The sequence below is a fragment of the Musa acuminata genome, chromosome BXJ3-4 (genome assembly GCF_036884655.1).
Source record: "Musa acuminata AAA Group cultivar baxijiao chromosome BXJ3-4, Cavendish_Baxijiao_AAA, whole genome shotgun sequence".
Classification (NCBI taxonomy): domain Eukaryota; kingdom Viridiplantae; phylum Streptophyta; class Magnoliopsida; order Zingiberales; family Musaceae; genus Musa; species Musa acuminata.
In genome coordinates this window covers 46750919-46765588 of record NC_088352.1, presented here as the reverse complement: position 1 = coordinate 46765588, position 14670 = coordinate 46750919, and the positions used below count along the sequence as shown (strand labels likewise).

General features: G+C 39.3%; 3 protein-coding genes across 4 annotated transcripts; 2 read left to right on the top strand and 1 right to left on the bottom strand.

Annotated features, from left to right (window-relative positions):
• Positions 1–1382: 1382 nt before the first annotated feature.
• LOC103982433 (small ribosomal subunit protein eS17) lies at positions 1383–2132 on the bottom strand. Its single transcript, XM_009399355.3, has one exon. The coding sequence runs from the start codon at positions 1997–1999 to the stop codon at positions 1574–1576; it is 426 nt and encodes a 141-aa protein (XP_009397630.2). The 5' UTR covers positions 2000–2132; the 3' UTR covers positions 1383–1573.
• Positions 2133–4146: 2014 nt separating this feature from the next.
• LOC103982434 (NAC domain-containing protein 14) lies at positions 4147–8057 on the top strand. Of its 2 annotated transcripts, none has more exons than XM_018825522.2 (7): positions 4147–4473; positions 4756–5036; positions 5199–5591; positions 5790–6170; positions 6346–6735; positions 6893–6965; positions 7626–8057. In XM_018825522.2, the coding sequence occupies exons 1-7, from the start codon at positions 4305–4307 to the stop codon at positions 7856–7858; spliced, it is 1920 nt and encodes a 639-aa protein (XP_018681067.2). In that variant the 5' UTR covers positions 4147–4304; the 3' UTR covers positions 7859–8057. The 2 variants fall into 2 exon arrangements, with proteins under 2 accessions (XP_018681067.2, XP_009397631.2); XM_009399356.3 differs by having other exon boundaries at positions 4161–4473; positions 4753–5036.
• Positions 8058–9077: 1020 nt separating this feature from the next.
• LOC135637171 (protein TRANSPARENT TESTA GLABRA 1-like) lies at positions 9078–14468 on the top strand. The gene is made up of 2 exons (XM_065149676.1): positions 9078–10229; positions 14160–14468. The coding sequence occupies exon 1, from the start codon at positions 9145–9147 to the stop codon at positions 10216–10218; it is 1074 nt and encodes a 357-aa protein (XP_065005748.1). The 5' UTR covers positions 9078–9144; the 3' UTR covers positions 10219–10229; positions 14160–14468.
• Positions 14469–14670: the final 202 nt, after the last annotated feature.

Sequence of the window (14670 nt, the reverse complement as noted above, 5' to 3'; positions counted from 1 at the left end):
AGCTTTATGCCAGTTTATAAATGTACTAGATTCAACTCAATCCTGCTATTTCATGTTTCCTGGGAAGAATCAGGGGAAAGAATGGCACAAAAACTAAATAACCGCAGCATGACATGAAGAAGAAACTAAATCCAAATTATTTTGTTGATATGCAACAGTAAGGTATTGCATCAAACAGTAGGTGCAATTGACAGCCTACACTCTGGTGTTTGATGAGTATAATGAGACAAGCACGCCACAGAAGACTGCTAAAGTTCAGTAATTCATGATAGAGAGGATTCAGAACCAAAAGATAAAACAAGAACAAAACAATAAGCAACAAAAAGCAAATCAAAACATACAGATAAAAATAAAAGAATTTAAGTGAAAGGTAAATTTGTCTAGCCAAAAAGTCTCTCCCTTATTTTTCTTCTGCATGCTTATGAAGTTTAGAAAAATCCAATCATCTCAGATATAGAATTACTTCATAAGCATGCAGAAGAAAAATAATCTAATCAGTCAGACCAATAAATCTCTTTATGACAGAGAGACACATTTCGTAGGGGAGTTGTAAAGGGCAGTTCTCTAAATGAACTCGATTAACAGAAAAAACATGGATAAACCACTGTCCTACATATTTAGAAATTAGAGCAACTGATCATACTGACATACGGAAATTAAATAAGACCACTATATTAGTGAGGTCAGTGCTGTGCAGAATGTATCAACAAGACAATGTGAACGTTAGCAACACCACATTCTTTGTTGCATTACTGGCAATCTAACATAGGGATAACAGATAAAATAGATTAGGCACTGTCGCTTCTCAACTTAGCTGTTCATGTTGGAGATGAGAATTTCTGGCAGAAACCAAGGTATGGAAAAGAAAAGCTGAGCAGAGCAATTTGCGAATGAGCTGATCGAGGAAAAAAAAGAAGTATCCAACCCTTTTTCTACCTTAAATGTGATTAGTTTAAAGAATGTAATTTGATTACAATTTTGGGCTTCCCAGGTTCAATATCCACTAATAGTTTTTACAAGTTCAATCAAATTACATGGTAGTCCTACTTACCATAAATGTTTCAAAATTCTAGCATGTAAGTTCCAGAAAAACCAGAGATAAACTTTAAGAACAAATCATTAAGTACATGACAAAACATGATAGCAGTGAGATCTGCAAAATATAACTTTTACAATAAATTAACATATAAAACGACCGACAATTTCCAATAAAATCCTTCTCACCTGTTGAATATTTGAGATTCTTCTACGATGTCTCAGCTAAAAGAAGAAATCATTTTGTTGCAGTATGCATGATTAACATGAACAACATAATAAGCACGCTGAATAAAGGAAAATTATGAAAAATACTCATCAAAATGTAAAATTCCAACCACTACCAATTATATGAAACTTCAAATTAATTGATACTGCAGTTCCAACATCCAAGTCAAGTTCGAGATCAAAGTAGAACCAATAAAGCTACATTTAAACTAGTCCGAGTAAATAATTCAAAACGTTTCAATTGACAAACTTATGAATACTCCAGATTTAAGTAATATAAAAGGACGAATGAGCTTGAGATGAAGCAATCTCACAGTCTGCGGCCGTAGCCGCCGACGGGGCGGGACGAGTAGGCGGGCGGAGCGGAGGCAACGGCCTGCTTCTCGACACCGGGGAGGTCAGCCATGCCAAGGGCAGCAAGCATGTCGAAGGTCTGACCGTCGATCTCTATGTGGTCAACCTTGATGGCGGACTCGTCGGGGACGAAGTCCATACGGCGCTCGCGCTCCTCCTCCTGGAGCTTGAGGGAGATCCCGCGGACGGGACCCCGCTGGATCCGGCGCATGAGGTGGGTGCTGAACCCAGCGATCTTGTTGCGGAGCCGCTTCGATGGGATGATGGCCACCTCCTCGAGGATCTTCTTGTTCGTATGGAAGTCGAGGGTCATGCGCGAGTAGTACCTCTCGATCACCTGGCGGGAGGACTTCTTCACGGTCTTCGTCCGGACACGGCCCATCTCGGCTGAGGCGGCGGTCGCTTCTTCTCTGGTAGGGAGCCGAGAAACTAGGGTTAAAGGTCGCCGCTTCTTCGATATGTTGAAGACCGCGTGGCAGACGATATAAATATTGGTCGGAAGGCACGTTAGGGTTTGCAATGATGTTTCGGTTTAACGGCGTTTGTGACGGTTATGTTGCGGGCGCGACATGGTGCGATGGGTATTTTTACATATCTATCCTTGCCAAAGTTCCGAAATATAATATTTGCTCCTGCAAGTAAATGTTATTATTATTATTATTATTATTTATTTTATATATATATTTATATATATATATATATATATATATTGAAGTTTAACATATATCGTCACCCTATGAAAACTATAATTTTGCATATATAACATGGTATACATGTAAGTTCAACTATTCGCAGCAAGTTTTCTAACATATTATTCTAATTAATATTAATATCAACGAATCTAATTACCAAGGACCTTAGCCATTTTATATATTATATTTTTAAATTTAAATTAACTAATACTAGTTAGCGGTATAAATGATTAACATAAGCTTTTTGTATCTTGTTTAAATGGATAGAATCTTAATATCCAAATTGGATATATATATTTTAAGTATTGATAAAAAAAAATTATTACTCAAAGCATAATAAGAGGATATTAGTACAAAATAGAAGGATGTAATATTCTACCCATATTGCATAGTCGAAGGTCAAGAGTATATTTCATCCATATCATATAATATACTTTTGATTTAATTTATTATTAAAAAAACATAATATTGTTTGATTAAATTAATTATAAAAAATCATAAGGATATGTAATCGAAGTTAATTATTATTTTGATAAAAAAATTCTTTTTTCGATTCGACTAGTAGGATCATATTAATAAACTCATCCAATTTCGATATTTATATAGATCATTCATGAATCAAGTGTTTGAATACTCATTAATCATCGTATGAATATCAAAATATTCTTTTTGCTTACATCAGATTTCTTATATACACTGATGTAACCATCAGTGTGTCCACCACATCAAGCATTTATGATAAGTATTATATATTTTTTGATTAATTATCTAAACTTAATCGATCGAAAATGTAAATATATGATATTCTACTCCATATCATCTAATTTTTATAAATATTATCACATATAAAATTTAAATCTTTATGTAGACTATATAATCTTTCTATGTAACATAATTATCTCACACATATTTTTCAGTAAGATTTTACGCATAAATTTTCGACGACGAACACTGTTCGAGAAATTTAAAAATTTTATTTATATTTTTCTATTACGTATATGATGTCGTTTTCAAATTTTTCTACAAAAATCATGTTGCTTAATAACAACGCGAAGAAAATGTATATGATACAGCACACACGACGGATTCCGTGCAAACAAAGCTCATATCCTTCAAGAAATCTCAATCTCAGCTGAACTTATCGTGATCCGAACCTTTCAGAGTTCGGAGTAAAGGATACGTACACATTGGCTTAATGCTCCTCGAATGCCCTTCATTGCTCGTCCAACGATGCGTGGTTTACCCGTTCATCTCGTTGGACGCCTTGTGGGCCTGAGCTTGAGGACCGATTACAAGCAAGTAGGTGTCTGGGTGACGATAAAACAGGTAGGAAAACTTTCGCTATTACTTGTCGCGTAGTTTTCTATATACTCGTGACGGACCCACCATACTTTTGGAAGAAGAGCCGAATGAAACCAATCATGAGGCAGGTAAGAAAAATTGTAACTGACGTCAATCATAAGAGGATTGCTCCTACCTGACACGGACTCCCAGACACGGCCCGCGGTCAACATGGCGAGCCCACCACCCTAATGCTTCGTGCCGAAGCAAAGCCGAGAAGAGAAAGGAATCCGTCCGATCTCCATCCAACGGTTGCTAAGGCCTCAACCACGCGTCTACACTGGGAGTTTCGTCGGCCCTGCCGTCCCTTCGAAGAAGCCTCCTCAAAACTGTCAATCAAATTACTAAACAGTCCCCATGTTCGCCCCCGATTGACCGGATCTTGTTCACCTTTGGACAGGGGCATCATAGTCTTATCATCGATCATGCAACAGTAAGAGTGCGAATGAGACCGACTATAAATATGAAAAAAGGCGGAGCAAGACCAGTAGGTCCGGTATGCCTTCCGCGGATCGTCGTTGCCTTGATGTTCTGTAGTTTTTGGCGATCCTATTTCTCTTGTTCTTCTTGTCTGTACAACCCGATTTGGTGTATTGACGAGCAGAGGCAGTAGTGGGTTGGCGAATAGTGACGGGAGAGGAGTGAGCGGTGGAAATGGATGCTGTCTCCGTTGAATCGCTGCCCTTGGGGTTCCGATTCCGTCCGACGGATGCGGAGTTGGTGAATCACTACCTTAAGGGCAAGATCACCGGCCGTATCAAGTCGGAGATCGAGGTCATCCCCGAGATAGACGTCTGCAAGTGCGAGCCGTGGGACGTCCCCGGTGATCATTCCCCTTTCCGATCTCAATTCCTGCTTCTTCCTTCTCGTTCTTGTTGTCAAATCTTGCCTTTTGTTTGCATCGGCCCTAAATGTTTGTTTCCCCTCTTTTTTCGTTTACGAAAAAAAAGATTTTTTGTGCATGCACTGATATCTCCTCGCGGTTTTGTCCGGAACATTCAATTTCGGATCTGGCATTGCGTTCAATCCTTTGCTTTCCAACACTGCTTTTGTTTGTGAAGATTCTATTTCTAACTGCTGTAATGGTTTCTGTGTTGGTCAGCAGACAAATCATTGATCAAATCAATTGATCCGGAGTGGTTCTTCTTCTCACCAAAGGACCGGAAGTATCCCAGCGGCAACCGTTCCAACCGGGCTACGGAGGCTGGGTACTGGAAGGCCACAGGGAAGGATCGGACGATCAAGTCCAGATCACCAGGTTCGATGATTGTAGGCATGAAAAAGACCCTTGTCTTCCACCGCGGCCGGGCTCCCAGGGGCGTCCGCACTAATTGGATTATGCATGAGTATCGAACCACTGAGCCCGAATATGAGTCGGGTGAGCAGGTGAGTCGCTTCTTCTTCTCATTTAATTATCAGCACACTAACTAAATCTGTTCAGTACTTATGATTTTTTTTCTTCTGATTTTGTTTACTAATTGATCTACATGCATCGAAACCAACTGGAGGTACATGGAATTTGTTTCATATATTTTTAATCTTGTGCAGGGTGGCTATGTTCTTTGTCGTTTATTCAGGAAGCCTGAAGAACAGACCTTAGTTTCTGAGATCAATGATTGCATGGAGAAAAATGTTGATGAGATGGAAAGTACTGGCTTATCTCCTTCTCCAACCATTGTTTCACCAGGTGAGACGCAGCATGGATCAGAGGCTGCAGAGGAAGTTCTGACATCATTGAACCAAAACCTTCCAGGGTTGGATTTGCAAGAAAATCTGCAACCTTTGCCTCGTATCTTTGAGATGCCACCATCAGCTATTAATGAATTAGTAGCAGATAAAATGGCTTTTGCAAACAGCTGTTTGTTGAAACCAGAAGAGAGCTATTGCAATGCTAATATTGCTTCAGATGTTGCTGATCAGGGGACCGATGTGGCTACTGAAGTAAGATATCATGGACAATAACAATACATGCTATTTTATTCACTAAAAATTAAGCTATTTTTCATTACATTGCTTATTTATGTCTTTGTTGTGGCTTCAGACAAGAAATTTACTAGACTTAGTTAACCATTTTCTATAAGCTCAAATTTGATGGCGCTTATTGACTTACGGTTCTGTTTTCTTGGATATAAAATTCAGGTTGATTCTCTGTTGGATGATTTCGCACAATACCTGGGCCAAGAATGTGACAAGCTTGGTCCTGATGATTACCATATAAGTTCCCCGATAGTGTCTCCTAAGGGCCACTCATTTTATGATGGAGTAAACCAGGGACTTCTGCAGGAGCTTAATCAATTTGACAACATTGAGCAGGACTCTGTCACTGAATTCTTAGATGCAGTTCTTTTTAATCAAGAGGAATGTTCCCATGAGGCATCAAGTGCCTGTAGAGGTCTAATTATGGAGTTTGAGGCAGAAGATCGGAATTGTTTGATCATGGATGATTCCCACTGGGACACGCTATCAGGCAAGGATAGCAGGACAGGCAGTGATGAAGATACTGAAGTTACTACTTTTGAGGTGAATTTTATTTAGATAATATTTTAGGGACACTAGTTCTGTAACTTTTCTCCTTTTTGTTTTTTACTTCCACAAGTTCGCAAACTGTGTTGATTTGAGTGAAAACATATGGTAAAGCAATTACAGTTAATGAACTTGTAAAATTCTAATTTTTCTTCTGTGTTGATTACCTCAGGATGGCATAGGTTTTTATGAAGAAATCTGCAGGCTGCCAGTTGGTTCAAGCCACTTATCACAGGAGAATAGTTATAATGTTCCTACGGAACAAGATACATGGCAGATCTCTGTGTTTCCTAATCAGAAGTTTAGCCGAAATATCTCCTCGATGGACTCTTCTGCAGGTTCTTTGCATCAAGAATCAACCAATACGGACAACTTTGACAGGGCTGAAATCCAGATCAGAGTTCGCAAAAATTTGACAGACTCAGATTACTTGATTAAACAGCAAGGCTCGGCAATGAGACGGTTACGTTTGCAGAAGTTCATTCACAATGGATCTGCCCCCAGAACTGTTCATGCCTTGAGCAGTAATAATGATGATTCAGACAAATCAGGTGTCACTGAGGTATGATGTTTGAGTTGGTTATTCTCAGAAATGATAAATTTACCTAATATTAAGATAATAGAATATATCAGGACAACATTGTTAACAGTTTCTGTTTGTTATATTGACCTAATAAACTTCTTAATACTAAATGTGTACCATGGAAAAATTTTTACAGGCTAGTGAAGTTTTGGAGCACCAATTTGATGAAGAAAAATTAGTTTCTGGTCTTACCGCCGAGGACACTCATGGTAATAAACAACAAACCATGTTGCAACTAGAAATTTTTTGATTGCTAAAACTTTTTGACCATTACTAGCTTAACTAAATTGATCTGAGATGGATATGACTATATTTTACTTTAACCTGACTTTTTCAGTGTGCGCTATCCTAAGTTTTATTAATGGGATGGGTTTAAGTTCCATGGAGACTAATTCTCCAGTCAAGATTGTTATGAAATATAAAATTAATCTCGCCTGCTCAGACCCCAAGGTTGTCAATTAGGTTGATTAACATTTCATGGGTAGTTACATTTATGTGCCTGCAAATTTTGAAACTCTTGTTATGTCTCCTTTATTGGCCCACAGAACTAAAAACATATATTCCATGATAATGGGTTTTTTGAGGAGCATAGGATTCACCTCAACATTTCAAGAGGTAATTCTGAAATTGCCTGCTTTGCAAGTGATGCACATGAAATTTTTTTCCTAATATTATTTCAGGAAATGTGCACCTCTCTAAGCTTTGATTTAACCCAAAAGAAGACCCTAATGACGTTCTCAAAAATTAGTTAGTTCAAGGGTCTATGTTTTAGGCTAGAACCCATTTTGGGTTGGTCAAGGCAATGGTAAACATGGTACCTGGGCTGTCCAATTCGTGGCACAAATTGATCACTGTTGATTGTCATGCAGATGATGCAAACTCCTCCGAGATAAAGTCCTCTTCTCCTGAGATCTATGATTCCAAACCCAAGTTGAGATCGAGAGCAAGACAGACTGATAAGAACGCGGACAAAACCACAGGCCAATCTTCGGATCCAACGTCAACCGGAGCTGCTTCACACTCTCCACTTACAGTCATTTTGTTTTTGTCAGCAATGCTTTTGCTAGCATTACTTGGATTGTTTTGGTGCCTAAGCTCCTAATACCTTTGTTCAGATGGGTACTTTTGTTTGTCTAATAGAATCAGTTCTTGCAACCCAAATTTTAGTCTTAAACATGTAGTAGGTATCTTGAATTACTGAGTTTTCCAGCTTCTGTAACATAGCTAGGTTCATCAGTGTACACCTAGTTTTGCAGCTTTTGTAACATAATTTCAATTTCTTATAAGATGTATTTCTTAAATCTGTCTTTTTATTTTTTTATCGTGTGTGGGAAATAAAATCGAATGCCAGTTAAATGGACAGAAAAGAAAAAGTCACATGTGGACTTGATTTAATATATTATTATTTATGTTGAGATATTTGATTGAGTAGTGTATTATTGTAGAAGTGATAGTGGGTTCATTTAATGTAATTGATTTTTTTTATTTTTTAAACATATAATTTTTTTTTTCTATGATGGTGAAGAGTTAGTAAAAGTTATACTTTTCATTTAATTGAAAATTAGTACTTGTTTGAAACAACAAAGCAGTGTTCTTGCTCTCATAAGATCTAAATAATAGCTCAAATTTCAGTATACACCTACTAATCTATAATTACTCAGATTCATATATATACATATATATATATATATATATATATATATATACACACACACACATATATATATATATATATATATATTCAGTGACCATAGAATTCAGGGGTATGGAGGAATCAGCCTTTCGATTGAAAGCCCTACCCTACCATATTTAGTGATTGCTCATCAGTCCTGTAGGAATGCATGCTCTTGTCAAAGTCAACAGAATCATTTTCCTTGGACAGTTCACTTTCTTCTTTGTTTACTTCTTCTTGCACATCCGTGGAATTGTAAAGCCCACGTGGCTCTGACTAGTACACCTGCCTTCCTCCATCTAAGTATCATGCGCACGAATCTCGGAGCAACCCATCTGATAGAATCCTCAACATTAACATTGGATCGGATTGAATAATGCGTTCTCATAATTATGTTGTATATAATGTAAAGTCGATAATAACAGTTAGAAAAGACGAACCTGATTAATTTAATTTATATGCCTAACTTTATTATCGAAGTGTATTATAAATCTAATTTAAAAAAAAAATCGATTTAAATGGATTCGTAAAATTCCGTCAGCAGAGCACTGAATGGAGTGAGACAGCGATCACAAGCCGATCGAAGGTCCACTCTCTTGCGCACAGCGGAGTTGACCGAGACCAGTCACCGCTTTGACCGTTAGGCGAGCGAGAGAGAGAGAGAGAGAGAGGAGGAGGAATCTGTTCCACCGCTCCCGAACAGCACATAAGAAGAGATGGGGAGAGGAGAGGAGAGACAGGAGAGGGAGGAGAGCGCAGGGGAAATGGAGAGTTCCACCCAGGAATCACCTCTCAACTCTAACGCCTTCACCTTCGACTCCCCCCACCCCGTCTACGCCATGGCCTTCTCCCCCTCCCCCGCCGCCGCCGCGGCCGCCTCCCCCCGCCTCGCCCTAGGATCCTTCATCGAGGAGTACGGCAACCGCGTCGATGTCGTCTCCTTCGACGAGGACGCGCTCTCCTTCCGCGCCGAACCCGCGGTCTCCTTCGACCACCCCTACCCGTCCACCAAACTCATGTTCCACCCGCATCCCAACAGCCCGCTCCTCGCCTCCGCCTCCGATTGCCTCCGCCTCTGGCTCCTGGGCCCCGACGGCGCCAAGATCCGCTCGGTCCTTGACAACAGCAAGTCCAGTGGCTACTGCGCCCCGCTCACCTCCTTCGACTGGAACGACACAGAACCCCGCCGCATCGGTACCTCCTCCATCGACACCACCTGCACCATCTGGGACGTAGAGCGCGGTGCCGTCGAGACCCAGCTCATCGCCCACGATAAGGAGGTCTACGACATCGCCTGGGGGGAGCCCGCCGTGTTTGCCTCCGTGTCCGCGGACGGCTCCGTCCGCATCTTCGACCTCCGCGACAAGGAACACTCCACCATCATCTACGAGAGCCCCCGCCCCGATACCCCCCTGCTCCGCCTCGCCTGGAACAAGGCCAACCTCCGTTACATGGCCACCACCATGATGGACAGCAACCGCGTCGTCGTGCTCGACATCCGCGCCCCTGCCACCCCCGTGGCTGAGCTGCAGCGGCACTGCGCTAGCGTCAATGCCATTGCGTGGTCGCCGAAGGCCGCGCGGCATATTTGCTCGGCCGGGGATGACGGCCAGGCGCTTATCTGGGAATTGCCTGCAGCCGCAGCTGCAGGCACGGTATCGCCGGAAGGGATTGATCCTATGTTGGTCTACACGGCGGGCGCGGAGATCAACCAACTGCAGTGGTCTGCAGCACACCCCGATTGGATCGGGATTGCGTTCGCCAACAAGGTGCAGCTGCTGAGGGTCTGATCCCTTACTAGGTATGTTTGACGATCAATCCTAAACTATTATATGTCCCGGTGTTTGATTGATCCCCCAAAAAATTGTCTCTTTAGCTTATAATTTAGTGAAGACCACGTACATTCTGTTTCCACTGGTCAGGGAATTCATTTATCCCCTTCTTGATTTGGGTGGTGGGCGTTCATCCAGACGTCAGAGGATACTGGATAGTTGTCCAGTGTTTGCTGATCAAGAATTTTCCCTTTATTATCGTTCCATTGGTTTGCTGAATGCATGGGTGTATGTGAGCAATCATAACGGGTACACTTATGCTTGACAAGGGAAGAAAAGGAGAATCAGATAAGTATGTCTTAGATTTTCCTATAGTTGTGTGTAAACCACTGAATTGGTATCACTTTGATGGCAAGACATTTGAGTCGTCCTCTGAGTGCTTTTTTGGTTTAGAAGTGAACAGAACTGTGAGAAAAAGAAAACTTTTTCTTGCCATTTGGGAATTCAGATGGAGCAGAAACGAATGACAGTGGCTTTACTGGAGAAATCAAATTCAACTTCTGCCTAGCATATAATAATTTAGATGAAAATGACAGTAATTGAGGATGTGTGAAAACTTGAGCCTAAGTATTTTCCGCCATGTGGTTCAATGCCTATCAAGTTAATGGGTCACTTATCCCATCAGATCGGATCATGATAAATGGTAGCGTTGATTAATATTGAGCATGATGAGGGTTCGAGTAAGAGAGGATTACTTGTGGATAGAATTAGAGGCACATCACAACATGAAAATCATCTATGATTACATGTTCAAGTAAGAGCATGTTATCATCTATGATAAAAAAAAAAAAAAAAAAATCAAAGATCACTTTTAAGTAGAGTTGAAGATAATAGATCCTTACATTTATCTACAAGTTAATATATGTAAGTCATTTTTATTTGGATTTCTAAAGTGAATACCGGGAAAAAGTTTATGAAAGAGGCAATTCACTACAAAATAAGGAACATTATCATTGTCTCAAAATCGACCATCAAATTATGAAGGAAAATAAAGATCTTGCTGAATTTGGTGAAAGATGGAACTTTATCAGGTACTTCAAATTTTTGGATAATATTTCTATAGATATAAGATATAAGTTATATTGATATCATGTTTTAGCTGCCATATATGGAAATACTAGGCAAAAACAAAATGAAGTTTTGGGTGAGTTTGCTTCAAGTCATGAAACCTATTGAGAAGCTGACGGAGTTGGTTTACATATGGAAGATGCCAATTCAATCATGACTGAGGATGCCTTTGGAATCAGGAAGCTTGTTTAGAGGAAGACAAAACCATAGAGTAGGCAGTTGATGACCAAAAACTAGTTACATATTTTTATATTGAAATCATGCATCCATTGCTACCTCTTTAGATATATAAAAAGGAAATTGCAAAGTCATATGTTGGTGACCAAGTTGTTGATTTTGGCATTAATGTGGTTGACTTACTGTAAGTCAAGGAGCTTGATGAATTACGTGGTGATTCTTCAAAGGCCAGCTAACTTGACATGACCCTGGAAGAGTATCAGGAATCAGCTTCTGTTTTTTATCCTAGGCCTTTTTTCCTTTGACTGAAGCTCAATTACAATGTGCAAAATATAGTAAATCTGCATTCATTGAAACTCGAAACCACAGGTTTTCCATGAATTGCATGTAGTTTTTCTGCAATTGAAATCATGAAGCCTGTTTCTTTTAACAAGGGTAGTGATTTTTGAATATTATGGTATATTCTTAATAAATCAACTGTATGAACAGATATAATTATAGTGTTTTCTTTTTGGTTTGCATCATGTTGGAAGTTAAACCTATTTAATGCTAATTCATGAATGAAACTGATTTATATGAAACAATTTTTTGGCAAAAATGATCACTCTTCTGGGAACAAAAGGGTGAAAGGTGGGTGAGACTGTCATGATATCTGAACTTGTTTCTTGCTACAATTTCACCAAGCACCATTTTTGCACTTATGGAATCAAATATCGCTCTGACTGTATGTATCAATCGGTACATTCTAATTGGAATTTACTCCTTTATGTCAGTACCAATCCATACTAAGGATTAGTACCAAGCCATATATGTCAGTACCAATCAGTATTTAATCATTTTCTTTTCGTTTTTACTGGTGACACTCGAGCGGTATAAGTTGATGTATTATCCAGTTTTTAATGCCATGCCAGTTCAACCAGTTGTTGAAACTGGTATTGGATCAAGAATTAAAACTTTGCTCGTGATTTTACTTAATTTTTGAATTTGTTTAGATTGGGATTTTTTATTTATATATTCTATATTCTGGCTGGTACTATTTCTTATAATTTGTATTTGGAGGTCCGGATTTCTTGCTTCATCTTATGCTGTCTTGCAAATCTTGGTGCAATTTTCTTAGTTCATTTTTTTCTTAATTTTTGTGTATAGAACTCCCTGCCTAACTGTGAAATCGCTAAGCCAATAGTTTCAGTCCAATGCTACATATGTTCTTGAATTTAGAAGTGATTTTCATTGGCATCTGTCAGCAGACTTAAAAAGTTAAAACATTACATGGTTCCCCTTTCTTTTCTTAGAAAACTTCAACATAATTGATGCAAATAGCCTGCTAGTAGCAACTTCCATGGTTGGACTACAAGAATGAAAAATGTCATAAGTTCTCTTTCTATTTTGTAGAAAATTTAATGGCAATATTCATCCTTTGCGAGCATGAATAGGCAGCTTACATGATATAAATGATCTTTATGTCATGTAAACATTGGCTGCTGTAGTCTTATATTGGCTCATATTTCTATTATATAAGGTCTATTTTAAAACATTCATTATGGTCTTCTACATGCAGAGTTAAACTTTTGAGTATTTATTATTGTTAAATTAGATTCTGGTTGTTTGATATGTGGATGGGGTTTCGAGCCAATCGAGGTCCACTTTCGAATTTCGATATGGTACGTACTCGATAAGGTCCCCACACTTAAGTCAACAAGGGTTCAGATGATTAAGTGAAGTGTCGAAGTAAACAAGTGTATTCAGTCATAGGATACTAGAGTCCTTGAGAATGCACCTGAGGGCATTTTTATAGTAAGATATATGACCATTGGGCTGAGGCCATGGTAAATATTGAGACGATTATGCATATCAACTGACTATCATTGAGTCATATAATCGTGCATTGAACCAATGAGTTACGAAGTAATGGTTTGTCGAGCCAGCTTTCTTGCCAGTGCTGTGTGGTCAACCTCGTGGGGTTGAGTCGGCATCCTCATCAGTGGTGCCACGTTGCCAGCTTCATCAGGTCGAGTCCAGCCTGACATGTTGGCCTAGTGGGAACGGGGTGTTAGCCAGGTGGAGGTGATGTGTCGAGTAGGTGGAAGTGACTTGTCGACCAGATGGGATGACGCGTTAGTAGTTTTACATGTTCTTCATAAGAATTGAAGAGTTTAGGATAAACTTGGTCAATAATACAACTAGGTAGGCTCCATCAAGCTAGAATGTTCTTTTGGGAGAATCCTGCTCAACAAATAGGTCAGTACCTATTTTTTTTATAAAAAAAATCCACATAAGATTTCCATTACTAGTTTAAACTTGGATATCATCTCAAATTTAGGGCAATGGAGATGATGTGCAAATCTCTTACATGAACTAAAAGGACTGTTCGACCTATGGTTTGCACATTCTGGAGCACTCAATTGTCCAGTATGTATTCTCCAGAAGCATTTAATTCTTGGTCAATATTATCACTTTTCTTTTGGCATATAACAAAATTCATTTTTCAGTTTCGTAAAGTTAGCTCAAGATCTTGCCTTGCAGGGATCATTGGATTTGTTGTTTTTCGTTCATCATACAACGGTTTCCTCTTTGAATCATTAATTAACATGTAAAATTGTATCTTTTGACATAATATTCTGTCTGATGACTATATCAATTCCTTCTCTTCTTAGGTGCTTAGGTTTGGGGTGCACAGCTCACAAAATTCTGCCTCATCCATGAATGTGCTTTCTGTCATTGGTGACGAGTAGTTGTGTCTGGGATTCAGGATCAAAACTACTGAGATGCAGCTGGGACAGCATCGTCACAAAGTGGGAAATCATTTCCTCTAGAACTGGCAGTCACTTACATATGATCCTAACTCTTTTATCCGAAAAAAACCACAGCATTTCACAGCTTGTGCAAAGCTGGATGAGGGATTTTTCTGTGATCGTCACTGGATTGATGTTTGTCATTCTATAAATGACTTGTGCTTCATTTGATATCATGTATACGATGGATGGAGTCGACCAAAGGTATGTTTACTGCTCCACGACATGGTTGATCAAGATTTGAGTCACGAAAATAATTTCTTTGCTCTTATTTTTCTTCTCAAGTATATTACGGTTATTTTTAATTTTCTTCCAAAATTAGCCCTTTTTATTATTTTCTCAAAAAGCATCCATCTATGAAAAGTTTGATTTC

Bases quoted from the DNA above. Each gene is read 5' to 3' on its own strand.
- LOC135637171 (XM_065149676.1), top strand. From the start codon at position 9,145: ATGGGGAGAGGAGAGGAGAGACAGGAGAGGGAGGAGAGCGCAGGGGAA.
- LOC103982434 (XM_009399356.3), top strand. From the start codon at position 4,305: ATGGATGCTGTCTCCGTTGAATCGCTGCCCTTGGGGTTCCGATTCCGT. The intron at 5,037-5,198 runs GTGAGTCGCTTC...AATCTTGTGCAG, and splicing joins AATATGAGTCGGGTGAGCAG to GGTGGCTATGTTCTTTGTCG. The intron at 6,966-7,625 runs GTAATAAACAAC...ATTGTCATGCAG, and splicing joins TACCGCCGAGGACACTCATG to ATGATGCAAACTCCTCCGAG.
- LOC103982433 (XM_009399355.3), bottom strand. From the start codon at position 1,999: ATGGGCCGTGTCCGGACGAAGACCGTGAAGAAGTCCTCCCGCCAGGTG.